The sequence below is a fragment of the Ptiloglossa arizonensis genome, chromosome 5 (genome assembly GCF_051014685.1).
Source record: "Ptiloglossa arizonensis isolate GNS036 chromosome 5, iyPtiAriz1_principal, whole genome shotgun sequence".
Classification (NCBI taxonomy): Eukaryota; Metazoa; Arthropoda; class Insecta; order Hymenoptera; family Colletidae; genus Ptiloglossa; species Ptiloglossa arizonensis.
In genome coordinates this window covers 27,713,060-27,736,655 of record NC_135052.1, presented here as the reverse complement: position 1 = coordinate 27,736,655, position 23,596 = coordinate 27,713,060, and the positions used below count along the sequence as shown (strand labels likewise).

Here is a 23,596-nt window from a genome sequence, read left to right as displayed (position 1 = left end):
CTCACACTGAGTCATTTATGTCTCACTACTTAGGACTGTTTTATCTCCGAGGCGATCTATGTTGCACAGAGGATTGAATTACAATCGATAATGAAAATTAAAAATTGTTATATTTGTCGTAGTATTTTCGCGAGAGTGTTATTAACGGATAGGCAAGACAATCTTCGTAGAAATGAGTTCAAACATGACCTTATTCGAATTATTGTTACCTATAAATTATTAAAAATATCTATAACTAAAAATAATCCGAACAAGGTCGTATTTAGACTCGTTGGTAACGACAACGCTCTTTTCAAATTGTTGGTAATGTTTTTGCGAGGTAAACAAACTTTTTATATTTTTCATCAGATCTTCGTGACAGTCTTACGGGCGGATTGCCGATGTTTCCGCGATAAAAATGAGTACAAACACGACCTTGTTTGAATTATTTTTAATTACAAACAATTTGTAAACAAATAAGATAAAAATAGACCGAATAAGATCGTGTTCGTCATCGACCCGTGGATTCATACTCTAGGAAAAGTATATAAATTTTTGTTTTGCATCAACACTAACCGCATACCTAGACACGTGTCTGGTCGGTTTAGAGTTTCTGTGTTAGTTCATATCGTCGCGGTGATCCCGTTTACTTTCCTCGGCGTACATACCGCGCGAGGCTGGGCCTCGACTAGAGATAATAATCGCTACCTACCTCGCTTTCGAGCGAACCAGTGACAAGTGGTGGGGATAACTCGCGGTGCAACGCAAGGTAGTATTGTGGACACGAGTACGAGCCTCCGCCGCTTTTTGAAAAACGAAGTTTTCCCTTCGTCGTCCGATTTCGCGGCTCTGTCGATCGCAGACGGACAATTCGCATGCGCGCGAGAGGGAGAGAGAGAGAGAGAGAGAGATTGAGTGCGTCTGTGACGCGAAAACAAAGGGAAACGAATTCCCTGCGCACCGCGCAATACGTCGACGATTTGCTCTCTCGAGTCATCGAGTCGAGATTCGACCTGACTCGGCGCAAATAGACCGGCAGATAATGGAGATAGACTAAGAATAGAGCGTTTAAAACTCGTAAATAGAGCGTGACGCGCCTCGCTCGCGGTTCTCGCGAGAACGCGAGCGCGATTGACTTTCGATCGCGACCGGATCGTTCCTGAATTCGCGAACCGACGGCTCGAACGCCTCGAGGAACTCGCGAGCTCGTTTTCGAAAGTCGTAGCGGACGACGACGCTTCTGTGGACGTTCCGAACTCACCTATTATGCTTTCCGAGGCGTCGCAACGACCAACCGACGAGAGGAACGCCAGGACCAGAGCGACAGCCAATGGCGTTGAAGATACGCGCGTTGATTCCATCTTTGTCTTCACCATCGACGGTTTACTGGAAAAAAGAAAAGGACGGTGTCCGTCAGTCGCGACGTTCGCTGGACCGATGAGCCGCCGCGCACGGTGACGCGAACGATTTTAAAAATAAAATAATATACTTCCTGTGTACGCGTGTATTTATTTCTTCGCTTTCAATGCGACGATAAGATATATTTACCAGTTACAGAGGGCACTCGCTGTGGAAAATATGCGAGGCAATGTAAAATAATCGAGTTTTGACGTCTGAAGAAAAAATTGTACCGGTAGAGGCGAATTCTACGGTATGCAGCGGTATTGATGGTGCATGGGGAACGAACCACAGCAACATTATACCTGTATTGCGTTTCGACTGTCAGTTATTTAATACAGTATTCGTCAACGTTCTATTTATGGAACATACGGATACAAATTTTTTTATCGATAGGAAAATTTATTTGAACATCGTACAATTTTTAGAGATAATATTAACTTTGAAAAAAAAAAAAAAAACATTTAAGCAACGTCTAGCGTGGGAACGAAATATTACGCGTTAAGGTATTTGAAAAACACACCTTAAATCTACAAATGGACGAAAAAAACGAAAGGCTGTTTATAATACGATTGTATCAAAGTTTAGACTGTTATTCCACGTTAGTCACGCGTGAACCCCGTTTCGTGTTTCAACCGAAAATGTACAGCACCATAAAAGCTACATACACGTTCTTGTAAATGTTATCAATGTTATATATTGCAACTCGCAACACTTGTACATTATTGATTTCATCTTTCTTTTATTATTTTACTTTCTCTTTTGCGTATATATTATTCATACAGAGCTAACCCTTTAATTTCATACAACTTTGTTCACATAGGACAACAGTGATCTTTTGGAATTAATTTTTTGCAAAATATTTTTCTTTTTATCATAAAAAACGTCAACATATGATGACAATTAATAAAGTAACAATAATAATACCTATTTATTGTACTAGAGCTATATACAAACAAGAAAAGAGAATAAGGGAATACATAAAGCTATCGACAAAATTTTGTCTGTTTTTTTTATTATGTTCAAGACGTTCAAGCCAATAAATTTCATTTATTAGAACAAAGATCGTCATTGGCAATTCAAGTATTTATTATATAATCATTCTAAAGTAAACAACTTGCTTGCGTAATGGCAAAATGTTTTCGCTCATGACTCTGGACATCGCCGGATACGCAAAAAATATTTGTCAATTTTTTTCTAATTCTTAACAACATTATTTCATAAGGCTGCACTTCTGAAAAGTTCCAATGACCGATCGAGATTAAATTTTACGAGAAAGAGGGAAGGTGGGGTAGATCCTAAATATAATATTTTACCTTTGGATATTTAATAATTTTCAAGATATTAATAAAAAAAAATGTTTTCTCGCAATACATTTAATTTTGTCTCTACAAACATTATAATTTTCGAAACGGTAATTAGTATTCATTTTCATGAAAAGGGATAAAGTTGAACTAGTTTTTCTCTTATATACGACACCACGTCGTATAACAAATGAACAAAATTTATGCGAGCACCCTATAGAGACGAAGGCTACCCAACAGTTGACGAGGATACTATTGCAAAACAAGGCAGCTGATTAATGACGCCTGTCTAACGTAGGAATAGGCAGAATTCAATGCATTGTACATAAAGTTTTTTTATAATATCTTGGAAACTTGTAAATCTCCCTCCTTCCTTCCCAAAATGTAACGCCTATCGACCATTTTTTGGAATAATATCCTTTGACGCATACAGGTACACATTTTTAGTATTTACCTTGCGTGTTTTATTGTTTATTTTCGTCTCGCCAATATTGTGATTCTTAACATTGTTATTTTTGCGTCACTTGTGTTTTCTAGGTAAAAAAAAAATAGAGACTCGTCGAACGTTTTTCACGTGTCTGATTCGTCGACGGAAACATTTATTCTTGTACAAACAAGTCGTATAATGTAGAAGGATTATATAATAAACGTTTGAATTATCAAAGGAGAGCCATTTTTTCATGTTTCTTTCAGATAATTGAAAAACTGATTATTGCTGCGGTGAGCGTTCCTAGAATCCACAAATACATATATTTCATCGTTACAATTTTCATTTACAAAGTGCTGCTTCAGCGCATAGACTATCTCTTTCCTTAGACTGTACGTATAAATCACAATACGTTCTAAACTGTTGCACCGTTATATCCTATCTCCGACTCAATCTCGCTAGTACCTTTCGTGCCGTAGTATAATTTTATTTTTTCATTTAGTACTTAATTTTAGTTACAGTTTCCAGGTTGACGGTAAAAGCGTAGTCTGTCGAGTCTCGTCTGTTACGCTACGGAAAATATTGTCGATGCTTTCTCTTTGCATTATTTCCGCGTTGCTTTAATCGCATTTTCCTTATTATTTGAAAAAACATGCGAGTGCGAAACACTTGGCTATGGGGCGGGCAGCGACGCGCAGCAGTCGCGACGCAGGCGACGCGGATGGAAAACTCAGAAGCGATGGCCATCCGTTCCGGGAACGATTCGTACGCGAGCCGTCGTTCGAAAATCGTGCTCCGCAACGATTCCTCGAAGCGACGCGAGGACAGATACGCGATTCCGGTTCGCAGCGCATAGCTTCCAGTGGGGCGTTAAGCGGCGCGCAACGCGCAATAACCCCTGACGCGAGAACAAACAGAACGAAAAGAAAGGAGCGCGAGAACGAGCACAGAGATCGGGGGAACGTGTACGTGCGGCTTCTCGCGGTGTGGCGTCGGGAAACGCAGCGATCGACCGGTGGATTATTGTCGTAACCTTCCGTCCGTGAGTATATTTGCGCTAGATCCCCCGTATATTTTCACGAGTCACGCGCGGTGCTGGCGGAATCTTTCTTCGAAAATCCATAACAGCCGGCTCGCGGTCGTTCCAAGAACAACGCAGTTACGAAGTGTGTCGGCGTGCGCCGCAACGGTCGATCGACTAACGAGCCATCTAGTAGGTTAGGTTAGCTCGAACCTACGCGTCGTTTCGTCGACGATCGTTTTCCATCGCGGTGTCCTTTGCGCGTCCTTCGCCGAGAGACGTTCGCGATTTCGATCGAGTCCTTTACGAGCAGTCGGTTTTCTTCCCGGTTCGCGATTATTTGCGGCGAACGCGAGCGACGCGTCGGCGAATGCTCGCGATATTGCGTCGTCGCGTCGAGGTTACGTAACCGTCCAGCGTCCCGCGGCTTATTTAGGAGAGAGTTTTTAACCGGCCCGTCTACCCGGCGATAAATCGAATTGGAACGATCGCGACGAGAGAGATTTCGCGGGTTGTCAAAGGATAAGCACACGGCCGGATGGTGGCACGGATCAATAGGCGCGTTCTGTGTCGCAATCGCGCGATCCGCGTGCACTCGTGGCCGCGATGCACGGAATTTTCCCTCGGCCATTGTCTAGCTCTCTCGCTCGCGTTTCCGCGCCGCGTTCCGGCCAGCCGTGGTAATTTTCAGCGCTCGTTTTCGCTTTCGTGCGGGCGCACGGGCACTCGGCGTCAAGGATTCTCCGATCGAGTAGCCATCCGGGGGCGATTCGTGAAGCAGGATTTGCATAGAATCTCGCGCGACGCGGCGGGAAAAAATGCGGCCAAACCTACGAGCACCGAGCCTAGAAAGTCGAGCGAAATTTTCCGTGGTCGTACGCACGGGGCGCAGGGGGAACCACCATCGGCGCCTTTGGGGCGTCTCCACGATCGTCTTCGACTCTCGATGAACGCGAAATAGAATTTCTCGAACGATTCAGTGCGACGAAAGATACCTTTCCAAAAGTGTATTTCTGCGTAGATATTTTTACTTAACAAGCAAAAAAGGTATTGCAATATATTTATCTTTGGTAATTTTCTTTTCTTGGTAATTATTTGTTATATTAAGGACTCTACATTGAAGAGTAGGGCGGGGGATCATTAAATATCCTCAACCCATAATGCAGTGGCGCTTATATTTAATTTTGAAATATATTATAATTTATTTCGCGGTTAGAATTATTTACTCGATATTATTGTTTGGAACCCCTTTCCCTTTGACATATTTTGAAGTAGTTACGCATACTTCTCGATCTATTAGATTTTTCGACTTATATTTGATCTTATCATTATTTGTTATTTCTTTTATTATAAAAAGTTTTGTCACTTGCGTACTTTTTATGTTTTGGACTACGCATTCGTGTGGATAGTTGTACTTGGCAATGAAAAACACTCGTTCAATTATTGAAGTAATATCTTTTCTTATTTTTATTTCTCCTATCGTAAATAAAATTTTCATAACAATATTTTAGCTACGTCTAATACAATTCCGGTACAGTATCCGCGCGGAAATATACTTTTTAAGACAGAGGCTGCAGCCCTGCAGTAAACCATTAAAATCCTATTTTGCGTTTTCAATATCTTCGGTGGCTAAAAGTCTTTCGCCTTATTTTATTTCTCATATTCTCTTCTCCGCCGCTCACGATCGCGGTTCGCTCGAATGCTTCGTGCCTAATGGACGAGACGAGTTCCGTTTATCTCCGATTCAGCAGTCGAGGATAATACCTTGGACGGTTCGGCGTTCGTAGAAGAATGCGGCCAGCGATGGACGAGAAGTAGGAGGTCAGTCGGGCTGACGCGACTTTTTGGTTCCGCTGGCCGGTCGGCGGAGACTCGACGGCGCCGTCGGCTCGAGAGGAACGCGAACGCGGATTATACGGCAACGTGCGACGATCGTCGACTAACGTTCTCGGTAGATCCTCGACCCTCGTTACGATTAAAATGGAAATTAACCCTTTCGGTGCTGCATACTTTTGTCGAGTGTGTCGCGTACGCGCGGTATACTCTACTGTTTGTGGCACGCCTCGACGCTGAATACTTTCCAACCGTGCGTGTAAACACGTCCACAGCGCTCGTAGCGCCCAATTCGGTAAACATGTACACGCGTCCGTAGCGCACGTGCGTACCAATTATTAGAGTATACTACACGCTACATGCTCGTAGCAACGTAAGGGTTAAGGCTAAGCGTATACTATCGATTTTTCTGCGGTGATCAGTCAAATCGGGCACCTGTCCACCATTTTTCCTCGATCGAATTGTTTAGTGGATCATCCGTTTACGATTATTCTCGATCGAACGTTCCGAATGGAAAATTGAGACCTTTTTACTATTTTTTTTTCTACCAAGGAATGATTAAATCAGAATGAGAATCAATAGATTTTGTGTAATGTAGTTTAACGAGATGTATATTTTTTGTTACACTTATTTTTAATTCAAAACATAACCTATGTCAAAAGGTCCCCTGATAAACTTAAGTCAAAAAGATTATTAAAATAGATTAATTTATCTATTGAGTAAATCACCATATAATCGAAATTTAAAAAATTGCAAAATAATTTTTTCACCAGAAATATTCGTTTTTAAAGATTATTTTTCTTTTTCGCAAGATTCGAAAATTAACAATTTATTCTAATTTTGATTTGTTCGTTGTGAAATATTACATTCCATAATTTAATTCTAATACATATTTCATTCCACGAATAACGAATAAAGTGTAATTTATATTTTACTCGTGGTTCGAAATTCGTATTCGCACCAAAATTTTACCCATCGTTATGAACGAAAGAGATACACAATCGACAAAATGCGCGAAAAGGCTGCAGGTTTCATCCCTGGCCTAGCCTAACGCGTGAGCAGCGGCGACACGCGCGCACACGCGTCGTCACCGCGAGAGGGAGAAGCGGATGTCGATGCCGAGCGACAAAAGCGTCGCCGATGAATCGCCCGGATATCGTGAATCACGCGACACTCTTTTTCGATCCCTCGTCACGGCAACGTCGACGCTGCCGATTGCTAATACGTGTGACTCGCGCCTGCAAAAACGTGCGGAAAGTTATTTCGATCCGCGTCGTTACGTAAATCCTCCGAACGTGCTTGCAACGATCACGTTTCTCGCGAATCAATCTCCCAGGATTCACGAGTCGACGAACTCGATTTTGGGATCGTCGGCATCGATCGTTTCCCGGCTGGGTAGGGTGGAGAGGGGAGTCGGGACTGGGGTTCCCCCAGATGAGCGAGATGCGCTGAGAATATTTTCTCCGATGGGGGCCGCGGCTCGAGCGAGAGGCGAGCGAAACGAGTTGTGGCACGTGTTCCGTGGAATCGACGCGACACAGCTGGTCGCGCGGATCGAGAAGCGCGCACGTAACGCGTGCACGGCCGAACGAAGACGGTCGGTTGGGCATCGATACGATAGAAACAGGAGAAAATAACGAAATTCGAGGCATCCGATGATAGAAGCCTGCGCACGAAGAAGACAATCGGTCGTTTGGACGAACCTTTCTCGACGTGTGATCCAGTCGTGGATCGCGTGGAATTTCTCGGTTGGTCACCGCGCTGGACCGATGAGACCGGGCGGTCTCGTTTAAGGGGATACGCAACGGTAGAAGATACACTATACCCTTTGAGAAAAGAGAGAGAATTTCTGCACTGGAAATTTCTTCCCTCCACTAAAGTACATTTGCAATACTGCCTGATGTACAATAAATTACCTACTTTTTAAATAAATTAAAAAAAATTAAATACACTGTTTATAGGACAAAGATAAGGGAGAAGTAGTATTTAGTTTTATAGTTGCCGCGTTAATACTTCTGCTAAAAATATCAGCCCGTTTACTTAAGGATTCGTCCAATTAATTAAAAATTACGTTACCGTTACTCGTTGACTATAACCGATTGTTTAATGAAAAATATTTATCGAAAATGACATACAGTCATTTTTGTGGAAGCGTGCACTTTTGAGGGAAAAATAAATAAATATAATAACAAATATAAATGAGTATGTCTGGGGAAAAGAGGATGCGTCCGGTTGGAATTTAACTTTAAATTAAAATAAAAACGAGCTGTAAAATACATAATAAAAAATTTTTTCTTTTATTCTCGGCTGATTTTATTTATCCGTTCCAAAAAATAATTTGGTAGTTTGAAACGTACTGATAAAACGATCGAAAGAAATATTCATAAATATTAAATGCTTTCAAAGTTACGAATAAATTACTATATCGCTGTAAATTAATTGTTTGTCGATACAATCTCTTCACCGAAATTCTCTCGTTTGTTTTGCATCGATCTCCGTGGGACCGAGGTACGCGATCGAAGAACCGCGCTCGTGCCGCAACGAAGCATGAGCGTTAAGCGGGGAGCGTGCTCGTTGACAAGAGCGATCCTTTTATTTACCTCGTTTTTTTCACGACGCTCCTCGAGACCCTTGAAATGTGACAAAGTCCGAGCCGGAATTCGGCATAGGTTCGTCCGAATCCGCAATCGTCTTCACGGAAATACGGCTCGGTATAAAATTGAGCGTAATTCGAACGATTCGGAATAAATTTTTATCCGGATAGTAATTAATCGTTGTCCTTTGACGACGAATAAAACTTTACCACACGAATTACACATTCCGCTCAAAGATATTCTACGCTAAAATAACATACAGCAGCAAATACCAAATTCAATATTCTACATGCATACATGCTACGAGCATCCGCGTGCGTACGTAATGGATAGTTTTATAATTTACATAACGAATATTTGTTCGCGTAAAAGGGTATGCAGGAAACCGATAAAGTCATATTCTCGAATAGAGAGTAAACTTTCGTCCGAGTAAAAGTTTATATAGGTAAAGTTTTATTCGTTGTTTAGATAAAAATGTGCCCAACTCTGGTTCGGTGGAACACAGGCAAGGGGGAGAGAGAAAGAGAGAGAAAGAGTGAGCGGTAAAGGAGGCGGGAAGCCGTGGAAGTCGAGAGACAAAGAGACGCGTAAAAGGAGAAAGGGAAGGAGAGGGAAGGCTGCGACCTCGCGTGCTCGAGCGCGAGTTTACCGGAGCACTCGCGAGCGACTTTGCCTCGAAGCGTCCGAGAGCGATCGTTCCTCGTCGTCGCGTCGATCGCGCGAGAAAAAAGGGTTTCGTCGATCTGGTTCGTTCGTCGTTGGAACAACGGATTTCTCGATCGAGAACCGAGGCAGCGGTTCTCCTCGTTCTTACAGCGAATCGTCAAAAGAAACGGAGAACGACGGACAAACAAACTGCACAGTCTTCGAAGAGACGGACGAAGGCGATCGGACGACGGGCCGCGGAGAGGCAGACTCCCGACGAGTAACTGGAAGTAAGTGGCACGAGCTGTCGCGTGCAAGCACGCCGCGGCGGAACGACAACAACGGAACAGGTGCGTGGACCGAGAAGGGCTCGCGCGCGGCTCGGGCCGCGTGTGCGTCGGTATGCGAGCTGCTCGGGTGCACGCGTACGCGTCAGTACGTACACGGACGCCTACTTTACGAGCCGACGTGGGCGAGCACGACGCCGAAGAGAGACGGAGAACGGCGGAGCCACCTAACATAACCTGCACCTAACCCAGACCTAACCCAGACGAGGTTGGTTCGCGCCACTCGCGACATCTAGCTCCGCATACTCAGCTGTCAGACGGGTACGCGCCGTCTTCGATCCTAGATCGCGAGAGACGCGGTTCGCTTCACCCGCGAGATACCGTCGAGTCGGTAATTCGCGAGGTTGTACGTCACTGTTGAAGAAATAAGGTAATTCGGCGCACGATCCGATCGTTTTCACTCACCCGAGTCGGTGTTCGATGTATTCGTCCTCGAGTAAAGCTCGTGAGAGGTTGTCGGCGGCGATGGCGGTATCGGGACCGCGCGTCGCGTCGCGTCGCGCAGCGCGACCGCGCGAGCTCAACCACCGTCGGAACGACTCGTGCCCGACGACCGCTCGGTCGAAGAATCGCCACGGTCTCGCGACACTCGGCGTCGACGCGTCGACGAGGCTGCTTTCTCTTGGCCGCGGTCGAGCGGGGCTCCGTTCATTTGACGAGCGGGAAAGTCCGTTTCGAGACGTGCACCAAACGCGTCTCCCCGTTCCCTCGGTGTGCCGAACTTGTCTGTTCTGTCGTCGTCGGTACGCAACATGCACGCACGCACGCACGCGCGCACGCACTGTTCGCTCGTCGTTACGGAAACGTCGCGTTGACCGCGTTCGCGCGAGTTACCGTCGCTGTGAGGAGAATCGGCCCGCTGCGTTCGCGACGCGGAGCACGACCAGCAACTACCAACAATTCCGCGTCAGCTGCTCGCCGCAGCTGCACTGAAGTTCCGTTGCGACTTCCACCACCGTGCCGGAGTAACGAGGTTCCCGTCCCGATAGAGCGGCCGGGGGCACGGCGGGGCGAGGCGGCTGGAAGCCGCGGCCGAGAGTGGTGGCTACGACGGAGATGGTTGTCGAGATGGTGGAGGTGGCGGCGGTGGAGCAGCGAGGGAAGCTGGAGAAGCCAGCGACCAGGAGAAGGAGGAGGAGGAGAAGGTGGAGGAGGAGGAGGTAGTCGCCGATAGAGACCGATAGAGACCGGGTCCGCACGGAACCGGAGAAGAGAACGGCGGTGGAGAAACTGCGAGGTTTCAGAAGAAGGGAGGGAGTACGCTCGAACTCGGTCGCGCTCCCGGTCCGTTGCGTTAGCGATGGGACTAATTCAATTATCGTTTCCAACCTTTTCGACGCCGCACAGTGAAGCATTCAGCTGCCAAAAGCGGAACAAAATGTCTCCGATGTCGAACAATTTTACACCGATAATCGATCGTACGTTCGTGGCGCAAGGTACGATTAGTTTTTTTTTTTCAAGATTCGTTGATTCGTAACGCGATTGGACGCGTTTTGGTTAATCCAACTTCCGAATCGATGAAAACTGAAATCATCGTTTGCGGTTCGATGTTGTTTTTCGAAATTAAACGATAGAATTGAGCAAGTCGGGTACGCGTTCGAGTTTTGCCAAATTAGACCCTGACACCATTGAACAGCGTTTAATACATTGTCGAATGTATTTCATTGCTGTTGTTTGTTTCGAAACGAATGCAACGATCTTTTCGCTGCGATTGGAAAGAGTAAAGCCTTAAATTTATCGCAGGAAAGAAATTGGCTGCTACTGGGCAATTTAGAGGGGTAAGTTGTTGAGCATTGTCTCGCGGCCGCGTAGCCACGGGCACTGTTCAGCGTTACGTAATTATTTTATTTATAAATACGCTTCTGCTCACCTCGGATCCTTTGATATCTGACCTCAAAAAGAAAGTCGATAAAAAATCTAAACTGTATTCAAAGGAGGTTATAGAATCGTTTCTTCTGGAATCCAACAAGTGGACGATTTAACGGACCAGTAATTTTTGTTTCCAATACACTTAACATCGATTAAACACTAACCCTTGTATCGCTTACAATTTCACTGTTTGAATAAATCAAATTAACAAATAAATTACGAGAAACCCAGATTCGTTCTAAATCCACGAAGTAGCAGAATAAGAGAGAAGTGTACGATTGAATATTTTTTTCTTTGCTTTTGACACACGAATGCCCCACTTTGCGGCGTTTCGTTGCCCGGGATCGAACGCGAATTCGAGTGAGCGACTCGCAGAGGGAGAAAGAGCAGCTCGCGAGGCGGTCGTTGCGCGAGAGGAAAGAAAAACTTTTCCAGTGGCCGCACGAGGAGAGAAGCTGCAGAATCACGCGGACGGAACGTTCCGTAGCGTTTCTGTGGCTTTCCGATCGGGCCACGGCTGGCCCTACGATTGGAAAAATTCGACCTATTGCATCACGCAACGACGCAACACGTAAACTCATTGGCGATTACTGTACACGCGCCCCTTACACTTCGCGGTAGAATAACGACATTGTCCCCTCCCATAATCATCTATTGTCATCTGCGCCTAAATCGGCTGATATATTTCTTTCTTAACCCATTAATACGTTTCGATATTGGCCTTAACAGTTTTAACCTTCCATCAAACCTTGGAGAGACTGTACTAATATGACATTGCGTAATAAAATTACGTCAACGAATTCAAAAATTCCATCGTTAAATTCGCGATATGGACGTTGGTTTACATCTACATGTTTACAAGGGGTGAATGTTGTTATTTTAAATTGTACACAGTCTCTATGTATGTTTTTCTTAGATATTTTTCTCTTCCAACCCCCTGGTTTTTCTTTTTTTTATTTCTCGTTCATTTTTTTCGCTCAACACGTTCTATTTATAATTTACAGTGCTAAAATTTATATTTTACATTTCTCTTTCTCAACTCGAAGGGCATCACATGTGATGGGGTTGGAATGTCCAACTATAGTGTTTTATGTTACTGTTTACATTCTTTTAAAACTAACAAAGTTTGTTTATAATTTACATTGAGATGGTTATCATTAACCCTTAATTTATTTATACATACTACTCGCTATTATTTATTAATATCTGCAAGTGTACATACTTCATAACAAATATATATATAGAACAAATATATATGCAGATATTAATTATATATTTATAATTAAATAATTGTATAACAAAATATTTTAATAACACAAAGGTGCTCGACTTAGTTTATAAATTGTAATTTCCTCGAATCTCAACGTTTGTATTATTATTATTATTACTACAATTATTTAACGCATTTGTTACGCACATACGTGAGCTATAGATATAATATAATATCAAGAATAATTTAGCGCGATGGCAACGCACAGCCAGAGGCTGCTTTTAAACTTAACCTCGAAGTTATTACACAAACAATTAAACATAAGACAGACAAACCATAACTAACGAAATGGTTCAATTTAGGAAGGAAGAGTTATAGGCAGTGTTGGTGGACGAAGATCGGTGCGTTTGAAAGCAAAACATAGTACCAATTCGTTATTATAATAATAATTTGTCTCTTAATGAATAATATACACATCTTGTCAAAATTTGTTTCTGTACCGTTTCTAAAGTTTTTGTGCGCATATGCACTAAATAGTCGAAGAAAATGATCCTGAATGTAGGATGTGCTATCACGAAAATGCAATTTATAAACAAAAAGACGAATTTCTTTCAACATTACTCGAATGTATTCTTTATACTTGCTCTCAGTAGATACATATATATAGCCTCACGATGAACCAAAGATGTAAAAAAAGTTGTTAAAAAAAAAATTATTCGGTACAGAGGGAAATACTATACAGTGTAAACAATAATAATTTTTCACCCCTTAACGTACCAAACAACATTCGTGAGAACATTCATTTCATACCATTGGTTACTCGTGAGATACTCCACCGTGTCGAGATAAAACAGACACGATAAAAATGTATCAAATAAATCTGAAAGCAGATTAAGTTTTATCTAAGAAAGTTAAATAAACTTTCACTCGATCTCCCGTAATAAAGAAAAAAAATTTAACCAGATTTTATTCGATGCGTACTTAAGAAGGTATTCTGGTTTTGGGGGCGAAAAAAAAAAACCACTTTTTCGGAGATTTTTTTTCGAAGAAACCGTAATGTTTTTGAATGCACCGATTTCGTCATACGTCGATACACGTTTCCAGAGTATTCGTAATTTTTTTCAATAAAAAACAATAACAACTGTGAAAGTTACCGAATCATATTTACAAGTTGTTTGAGAAAATATGCTCGACATGTTGACAGCTCCCCTGCAAATCTAAAATGGATAAATTAAGAAGCATTTCGTTCAGTTAAGATACAATTATGGTCGAAACTAAAAAAAATAAAATACCTTCAGATCGAATGAAATGACACTTTAAAGTTGAAATATCAATTTTGTACAAAAGCAGAAAACGTCCTGTCGACATTCCAAGTGTATTTTTCTCTCGTAACATGAATCAAAAAAATGGCAAAAAAATTCCTTTTTTTCCTTCCCAAAATAAAAAGGCCCCCTCAAAGAAGAAATTTTTGTGCCATTTTTTCCAAAGAAATCATAGTACTTTCACAATCGTATTTTTCTCTCGTAACATGAATCAAAAAAATGGCAAAAAAATTCCTTTTTTTCGTTCCCAAAATAAAAAGGCCCCCTCAAAGAAGGAACTTTTGTGCCATTTTTTCCAAAGAAATCATAGTACTTTCACAATCGTATTTTTCTCTCGTAACATGTGTCGAAAAAATGGCAAAAAAATTCCTTTTTTTCCTTCCCAAAATAAAAGGGCACCCTCAAAGAAGGAACTTTTGTGCTATTTTTTCCAAAAAAAACCATAATACTTTCACAATCGTATTTCTCTCTCTAAATACATATCAATGGGTGAAAAAACCCGCTGCTATAAAAAGTACTATAGTTTCTAGGGAAAAAGTGTCAAAAAGGTTTCTTCTCGACACGTTGACAGGGATTTTCTCTGCGCGTGCAGATAATCGATACCTCGGCTTCAAAGCGTTACCATCGTTTCTTTCGAACGGAAGATATTTTGTTCCTTTGATTTTTTTCCATTGGTTATTTTTCTTTTGGTTTCCACTTAAACCGTGAGTATTCGCGCCGGTTAATTTCGTATCTAGTCGAGGGTTTCTTATTTTCCGCGAAATTGAATTAAATTGTCTCGAATCGAATTACTGTTGGCCGGAGTGAAACCACGCCGATCGCGAGGAAAGCGTTCCAGGCGCGCGCCGTAAACCTTATGGGACGCGCCGCGAATTTGTTTGAATTGGCAAAATAAACCAACCGGGGAACGCTGAACAGACGTTCGCGCGGGACGACCAATCCACGGAGCGAGACGGTCGCGACCTATCTGTAAACAGCGAGCAATCGCGAATCTATTTTCGGCGAATCGACCGCGCAGCCTTACACCTTCGACACTTTGGCCATCGTTCTCTGCGCGACGAACGTGGTGACCTTGAGAAGAAGAAAAAAAAAAAAAAAAAAACTTGTGGTAACCTCATGCACTATTCGAACGAATAATATCTTCTAAACCCCCTCTTTTTCCGTACCAAGGGGAACAATAGAGGGAAAATACCCGTTTCAAAGTTTTTTTTGAATTTTCACGCGGTGACCTTGAGGAGAAAAGAAAACTTTTAACGTCGTGCCCCACTTACACAAATATTATCTTCTAAACCCTGTTTTTTCCGCACCAAGAAAAACAATAGAGGGAAGATGACTCAAATAGGAAAGATGTACTCGTTTCAAAATTTTTTTGGAATTTTCACGCTGTGACCTTGACAAGAAAAAATATTGATTACATAATTTAAGCAAATATGAGATATTTTATTAGATATTTTTCTTATCAAATATATTTACTAAATAAATATATTTGGGTTTAGAATATTTCTAAAAAAGAAACTCTCCAAAAAGACACTTTCTTAAAACGCGCAATAAATGATCTATCTATCCACGAAACTGCACGTGTACTTCCACCGTTAAAGACGTTATTCGATAATAATAACAATTAATAGAATTTAGAAAAATAGAAAGAAATGATATAAAAAAATATATACATAGAATCAAAGAAAACTTATTTTTCCCGAGGAGAGTTACACACCCTTACTAATAATTGTTTACAAGTGATTGTTTATTTGTATTCGTGAAAAACGATTACAATACTTTGTTGCTCGTTAGATTGTTGTTACGTCTCCAAGAAAGAAGTTACAGTTTCCTAGATCGTGTCGAATAGATGTTACCTTTTCCGATCGAGTAGTGCAATTAAGAACGAGTTCAGAAAACGACAAGTTCTCAGGCAGAAGTCGTGACAACTTCTTAGGCAATATTTTACTCCGCCGCTCGTCGCTCGGTCTCGGGCGCAACGCTCGAGCGAGGGACAGGCTGTAAATTTTGCGAGGGTCGCGGAAGCCAGTCATTAGCGCGAGTCTTGCCTATCTCTTCGTTCATCTCCGCGACCCTCGTTGTGGGTTTAACGATTTTCGTCGAATCTATGAAGTCGTCGAGTTCTCGTCCATCCGCACTTACAGATGATTTATGGATCCGTTAGGCGTCGTTTTTTCTTCTTTCTTTTTTTTTTCTTCTTTTTCTTTGGACAACACGAAGGAATTATGCTTCTTCGGGACCACACGTTTTTACCGACCACGGATCGATATATTTTACAGATACGCCGACACGAAATTTAATTTTTAATACTAAGTCGATAGACGAATACAAGGTTGTTTGATAAGTTTTGTAAAAAAAATACACATATATATAAATAATTATTTCAATTTATAATTAAATATTAGGTTGTTCGGAAAGCCATTTCGTTTTCCAAAATGGAGAATATATAATTTAATAGAATGTTCATACGTTCTAAAAAAATCGTGTTCCATTATTACCAAAAAAAACGAAATGACTTTCCGAACAACCCAATATATATATAAATATATAAGAATCGTCTGTCATTGTAACAATTATATTACGCAGAATTGGAAATAATTATGCGTTAAATTATCCGTATATGGGAGGCTCTATCGTAAAAGCAACATTCAGTACCATCGTTAAATATATATTAAAAAAAATACATATGTATATAAATAATTATTTTAATTTGTAATTAAATACGTATATAAGAATATAAGAATCGGCCGTCATTGTAACAATTATGTTACGCTGAATTGGAAATAATCACGCGTTAAATTATCCGTCTACGGGAGTCTCTACCGTAAAAGCAACATTCCGTGTCGCCTCTCCCCTAATTAAATTCCATCGCTCTCGGGGAGATCTGTCCCACTGCGCTGCGTCGCACGGGCCCGTCGCGAGACGGAAACAATTCTCTACTGGGCGAGAGGGAGGGGGTAGAGGGGAGGGGGGTCCCGGTGAACCGTTCTCGCGTCTCTCCGAACGGCCGCCACCGCCTCCGGAAGCAATTGATTGCGAGCGCCGCTAATTAGTTTACCACGCCGATAAAGGCTTTGCCTCTCGGCCGAGTAAATAGGAACGCACTCTCGATTCCAGTTCCTCCGTCTCTCCTCCGTCACCGTCTCCCCCCGTTCTCGGTCTCGCTCGTCAGTTTCCCGAGCGTTCGCGCGCGCGCTCTGCTGGGCTTAGGCAGGATACGTCGTTTCCGGAAACGCGATCAAGATTGCGCGCGAACCGTACGCCGCAACCTTCTTCCTTTTAACGCTCGAGATTGCGTCGCGCGGCCCGGCGTCGTAACTGGCCTCGAAAACGCTGCTCGCGGAAAAGAAAGAAATGTAGAAAAAAAAAGAGAGGGAGACGGAGACGAGAAGGGAAAGAGGAGGAAAGAGAAAAAGTCGAGGGAGTGGTGTGGAAGAAATTGGAGAAGAAAGAGAGGGGGACAAGAAGAGAAAGAGGGAGGAGGAAAAGTCGAAGAGAGGGGAAGAAAAAATACGGGAAAAGAAAGTAACAAGAAAGGAAAGGAAAAAAATAAAGATACGAGGGGGGAAAGGAAAAAGATAAAAATACAAGAACGGAAAGAAAAAAAGAAAAAAGTCAAGAAAAGAGAGAAAAATGATAAAGATACGAGAGTGGAGAGGAAAAAGGCAGAAAACAAGGAAAGAAAGAAAAAAGATAAAGATACCAAAAAAAAAATGAAAGAAAAATAAAGATACAAAAGAAAATGAGAAAAAGTTAAAGAAAAAAGGAGAAAATGACAAGGTGGAAAAGGAAAAGAATGAATTGTTTCGTCGAGAAAGGAAAAAAAAAAGATAAAAGACAAGGGAAGAAAAGAAAAAAAAATACGAAAAAAACAAAAATGAAAAAGACAAGAGGGAAAAAGAGAAAAGAGTGAGGTTTCACTGGTTCGATTGCCCGCGGGCCGGCCCCCAGTCGGACGGGGCAATATTTCGCGGGGGGGAAATGCACCTTGTCGGCGCGCATGATTTAAAAGCGGACCACCTTGCTAAAATTCTCCATCCACCTCGAGGACCACCAATGGAGCTCTTTTTGGGGAGGACTAAGTCACCGTGAGAGCGGTAATCGGGGATAACAAGGCAGGGGCAGAAGAGTGCTGGGAAGGGCGGGGGGGAGACGCGCGGTTAGAATCCTCCCGGGACGCTCGTTCCGACCAATTACCTCGCTCCTCGACTCCTACCCTAAATACCTATTGCCTCTCTTCTTCGGAGGTCGATACCCGACCGGGCCGACCCTGCATAGCCGATCGGACCTGCGAACCCCTGGGAATAAACCCGCGTTTTCGACTTTTCGTCTACCTGACGAAACATTCGTCCCGCGCCACAGGTGCCTCGGCCAAGGGGTTACGCCACCGCTGTGGCGGGAAAAAATTGAAATTATATATATATGTATGCATACATACATACGCATACATATACATAGATACATAGATACATGAGTAACTTTAGTGTTTTTTAAATGCAACACCGAGCAACTTTAGTGTTCTAAACGCGACATATGGGCAAGTTTAGTGTTTAAAAACGCAATATCGACTAACTTTAGTGGTTTTAAATCTAATATTCAGTAACTTCAGTGTTTTAAAATGCAATACTGAGTAACTTTAGTGTTTTTTTAAATCTAATATTCAGTAACTTCAGTGTTTTTAATTGTAATATTGAGTAACTTCAATGTTTTTAAATGTAACATTGAGTAACAGTGTTTTAAATGTAATATTGAGTAACTCTAGTGTTTTTTGAAATGTTATATATATACCTTCGCTTATATATAGGGAAAGGTCCCCCACTATCAATTAGTTTGAGTTTTTCTTGTCTTGAATAAGTATATTGAGTGGGTAAAATTTCAAAAAAAGTAATTTTAGTGTTTTTGAAATGGTACTTAAGGAATGGAAAATTTGTTTTTTTTTCTTTTACAATAGGGTGTCCTGCAAGGAGAAGGTTACTCAGTATCTATTAGTACAAGTTTCTCTTGTCGTGAATAGAGTGGGTAAAATTTGAAAAAAGGTAACTTTAGTTAAAATAAATAAAATAGAATTGTTAAAAAAGTGATTCGTTGCGCAAAAAATACTTAATAAAAGAACAATTTCTTTCCTAGAATTTAATAACAATGATTAATAATTCGCAATTATTAATTTACATATTATAGCAAATTGAATTTTGTTCATTTCACTAGAAAAGATTCTTCGAAATAGGACGTTTATGTATCGACAAAAGAGAGAACGATAACTTGTGGAAGGAATTGTGAATCGTATTGGGTCAGACATTTTGGTCAGCCTCCCTAAGGTCTGCGCCAAGGAAAAATTAAACTTCACTGTCCGTATTCCCCTTGCTCGTGGGCTCGTATTCTCCTTAACGCTCCTCCATAATGGATTTTTAAACGTTTACTGGAAATAAGCCCTAATACTCGTAAACTTTTAAATCGTCGCACCATCGTTGAAAATATTCCAAAATAACAAATGAATTACCAAAAATTTAATCGATTCAACGATTCGTTAATTTACAAAAAATATTTTAAAAAAATATTAACAATACGAACTGCAAAGTCTTGTTGAAAAATAAAATTACTGTCGACAATGTTTACCATTTACTTTTTAATTCGTCGTTCTATCTTTTTACCGTAGCCAATACGCGAGCAAATCATTATACTTCCCCCACTCCTCGGTGTAATGGCTTACGTCAAGTTCTCTTCCACCGTATCAATGAATTTTTCGATCGAATCTTTTCTCGGTCGGAAAATGCAATTTTTCGCTATTTCTTCATCCGCCGTACATTTTGCAACGCCAACACGATTCACCTTAACGTTTCGCTGTCGATGCAGGTTTTCGTTTCAGTTTTCGTCGTGTAATATTCTCACGTGTCTGGAGCGTACGACGAATGTTTCTAGGATTAGTTTCAACCCCAGCTTTCCGAGAAATTCCACGCGATGCGAGACACGAGTTCGACGCAGCGCGCGAAACGCCACGTTTTTCACAGAAGAAATCGCGAGGGCTCGTCTGCTGCTCTTCTTTGTACCTGATCTTTCTGATTTCTCGACATTTTTCATTTCTCGAGATACGAGAAGTCATAATACCTGAGAATTTCCAAGAGATGGAGGAAAAAATTGCGACGTTCCTATTTTTCGAATGAAATCGATAATGTTCCACGAAAACGCAAAAAAACGTTTGACTAAATATTTATTTCTCTCCAATTACTGATAACACTCGTCAAAATGGGGAAAAAAAACGATAAGAATAATTAATACAATAAATGTAAAATAATGAATAATAATGTCATAAGAATAATTGTACAATAATTTTGTACAAAAATAAAATAAGGAACAAGGGAGATGATAAAGAGAATAGAAATAACGAGAGACAGGTACGATTGGAAAAAAGTAACAGGAACGAATAAGGAGAGAATAAGTGTCCGGAGGAACTAAAGGCAAGGAAAAACTGGAACAGGAACGCATAACGTAACGAGCACGGGAGACGAAGAATGCGAAGAGAAATAAGAGGAAAGCGTGTTCGTGCACAGCTAGCATAGATATTACGATCGGTTAGGCACGATGGAAGAAAGCTCGTGCAAAGGTCGAGCAACGATGAAGGCGCCTCGGAAGTAACCACTAATGGAGGTAAAACTAATTACGACAGCGACGATTCAGATGCAAGTGTTATTCTTACATCTTTAGTTTGCGAGTAATTCAGTGCGAGAAATTTGGACGCCCAACGCCCGTTATTATTCTCCATCGTATACACAGTACCTGTATTACAAAAATAGTTTTTAATTTACTCACATATGACGTACATTATAAACGATATTTTTGGTTCGCAAATATTGCGACAAAATTGAAAAAGAATTTACTTACTATCTACATATAATGTATTATACGCGGTATCGATACGTATACTGTATAATATAATATATCATACTGATACTTATACTGTACAAAATAATTTCTCACAGTTCGATACTAGCCGAAGTTTTAGCTCGTTGACACTCAAATCACTGCCAATGAAAATCCTCGATCGTCCATTCTAATATTCGTTCTCCAGTCGAAGACTTTTTAACCCTTTGAGTGCTATAAGAACGCGTGTATGCATTTAGAGAAAGCCATCGGTGTGAACTATGAAAGTATACGTCCAGCGAAAGCTATAGGTGTGGATTGTGGACGCATTTACATACGTTCGAAAATAACTTTCTCGTATTATTTAATTCGGGACAAAAGAAATACAATTGTAGGTTAGTTGTGCCTTGCACTTTCGATCGACAAAGTTCACACTAGGAAAAAATATTCCGCCCCCAGCGATTGTAAGCGCTAGACACGCGCCGTGATTTGTAGCGGTAATAATTTAGTTACCGACATCGCGCCGGTAACTAGGTTTGAGTATAGACTAAGGATATCTTTTGCTTTACGACGTAGTCAGCGCGAGGTGACAAAAGAATTAAGTGGCACGCGCTTGAAAAGATTAGAGACGAAACTTGTAACGAGCAAGCAACCAATAGCGTCTTTAAGATGAGCATCTAAAATATATTAAACGCTTTATTTGAACAAGTAGTGAAGTGTCCATTACACAACGTTCGCTGTATAATTATTTTCTTCTCGTGTTTCCAGATCTCGAAATAAATTACTAGATACCACGTGAAAAAGTTAACCTATTCCACCACGTCGCAGAGCATAACCTATTCAATCACGCGTCAAACTATTTCGGAAAGAATCTTCCTCGCAGATAACTTCGACCGAAAGAATAATACACGATGTTATTCAACCCCTTCGCTTACAATATCGTGTGATTTGTGGTAAGGAAATCGGGCCGAACATAAGAACGCCACCGGTGAGTCTTGCCCACATTCGTACATTCAAACATATTTTCTTAAAAATATTAGAAAAAAACCCTTATATAATGCCTTCGAAAAGAAAATTTAGCGTTCACGAGAAAAGTTGAGTTGTTACCTTATCGTTGATTATGACAAGCGTTCTCGAAACTTATTCGAAAAATCGTAGAGTAAGAGGTTAAATTCGCGAATAAAGAAGTGTCGACGAATCGAACGTACTAGCTTTGTCCGCGTCTCGCCGTGTTCCGGGCGCGAACACTCGCGTCGAAGACAATCGTATAATTTTTTCGTCGAGTCGCGTCCCTCGAGCACCGGCAGAAGTCGAGCTTAATCGTTCCCGTGTCAGATCGTTCTTTCTTCCAGGAAGGACGATTAAGTACACAAAGCCACCAGCGAGTTTCCGCGTAATCCACGCTCGACCGAGACACCGATCGCGCGCGTGTCCCCTTGCCGACCAAGGAACAGTCCGAAGGGGGAAGCGGGAAGACGATCAAAGGGAGCCAGAGTGCGCGGGACGGGAGAGGAACGCGGACCTCGTCGAGCGCCTGGAACGAGGAACAGGGTGGGGAGTGCGGCACGGGGAACACGGAGTTGGAGAGGGGGAGAGAGGATTCGCGCGCCCATTTGTCACTCGATGCCTCATCGAGGATGCGGTATTTCCTCTAACGCGCCGCTTCCGACGATGAACGCGCGTTCCTCGAATCGGCCTCGGACAAAAGCTCCGCGAACGCGATAGAACGTTCGCGCTCGTCGTGAGTCGCAGGAGACGTTGCCCGTTTCACAGCGGTGTACACCCTGGAAACTTGTCGCGATTTTTTTCTCTCCGTGAAGCTGTCGCGTCATCCGCGCCACCGTTAACCCCTGTCTTATCGACATTGACCGAGTAATTGCTTGCGGAAGAAACTTGCGCATCACGGTTATTACCATTCAGGAATAGATATATTGGCAGCGAATGGAGGCCCGAGTAACCTGTTTACGGTTAGTTTACAGTTTTACCGCTTGGAATTATTCACGAATCACGGATTATTACGATTTGGGAATATATCGGCAGGGAATAAAATTAATCTTGCGTAATCTATTTACAGTTAGTTTACAGCAAGTACTCGATTATTAACGGTTCTTTTGCTCCGTAATATTTGGTGACAACTATTGGAACGAAGAACCAATTATACTCCCATCAGTTACAGTTGTGCGATCCCAGAACAGCTAAATATGAAAAAAGATTTCTCAATACAAAATTAAATAATAGAAAATAATTTTTACAAACATTGGAACGTCGCTTTGGTTAAAAGTCTTATCTTTATTCGCAAAAATTATACGATCGCAGTCAACGTTGCTTTTAAACGCAACGCAAATATTTCACCTACAAGGAAACATTTCAAAATGACATTCGCTGACTTTCGCGAAACTTTTGTATTTCCGAATCTACGAGGCGTGCGAACTTTGAATATCAAAAATAGCAATGAAGCTATTATTACGATCAAGGACGCAAATAACGTAATCGCGTGGGAAACGTAAGAAACGTGATTGTTCAGTTCACGAAATTTACTTTATTCTTAAAATATGTTCGTACAAATCCCTGCCGGTAGATTCGCACCACTCTGAAGGCTGTTACTCGATTCGTACCGAATTACCAGAGACTACCGTACCAAAATACTTAACTATTCAAATATCGTTTAAATACTTGACTACTCAAGTACTGTTAGAATACTTAACTATTCAAATATCATTCGAATACTTGAGTATTCAAATTGCATTCGAATACTTGAGTATTCAAATTGCATTCGAATACTTGAATATTCAAAT

The 23,596-nt window shown here is 41.7% G+C and overlaps 3 protein-coding genes across 9 annotated transcripts in view; 2 read left to right on the top strand and 1 right to left on the bottom strand.

Moving 5' to 3' along the window:
- The window catches only part of Cv-2 (crosveinless 2-secreting protein), a 30,738-nt gene extending 20,241 nt beyond the window's left edge, over window positions 1-10,497 (bottom strand). The window contains exons 1-2 of the mRNA XM_076311100.1: window positions 9,954-10,497; window positions 1,241-1,365 (exon numbers count right to left, since the gene is read on the bottom strand). Of these exons, the coding sequence (XP_076167215.1) occupies window positions 1,241-1,355 (115 nt within the window). The 5' untranslated portion in view covers window positions 1,356-1,365; window positions 9,954-10,497. The remainder of the gene's footprint in view (window positions 1-1,240; window positions 1,366-9,953) is intronic.
- LOC143146643 (uncharacterized) overlaps window positions 1-23,596 on the top strand; it is a 46,155-nt gene that overhangs the window by 21,425 nt on the left and 1,134 nt on the right. Inside the window, exons 1-3 of one of the 7 annotated variants that reach the window (XM_076311113.1) lie at window positions 3,856-4,150; window positions 21,570-21,789; window positions 22,154-22,768. In XM_076311113.1, the coding sequence (XP_076167228.1) occupies window positions 22,743-22,768 (26 nt within the window). In that variant the 5' untranslated portion in view covers window positions 3,856-4,150; window positions 21,570-21,789; window positions 22,154-22,742. Of the gene's footprint in view, window positions 1-3,855; window positions 5,177-5,880; window positions 5,951-20,353; window positions 20,589-21,569; window positions 21,790-22,153; window positions 22,769-23,596 lie in introns of those variants that run through there. The other 6 variants (XM_076311112.1, XM_076311117.1, XM_076311115.1 and 3 more) reach the window with 6 other exon arrangements.
- On the top strand, window positions 9,148-20,180 carry LOC143146645 (uncharacterized). The gene is made up of 2 exons (XM_076311119.1): window positions 9,148-10,984; window positions 19,797-20,180. Exons 1-2 carry the CDS (start codon window positions 10,849-10,851, stop codon window positions 20,102-20,104), a joined length of 444 nt encoding a protein of 147 aa, XP_076167234.1. The 5' UTR covers window positions 9,148-10,848; the 3' UTR covers window positions 20,105-20,180.

What these genes read in the sequence shown, in the direction of transcription:
- LOC143146645 (XM_076311119.1), top strand. Translation starts at nt 10,849, where the DNA reads ATGGGACTAATTCAATTATCGTTTCCAACCTTTTCGACGCCGCACAGT. An exon ending in TCGTACGTTCGTGGCGCAAG is followed by an intron (nt 10,985 to 19,796) that starts GTACGATTAGTT and finishes CTGTCGATGCAG; the next exon opens with GTTTTCGTTTCAGTTTTCGT.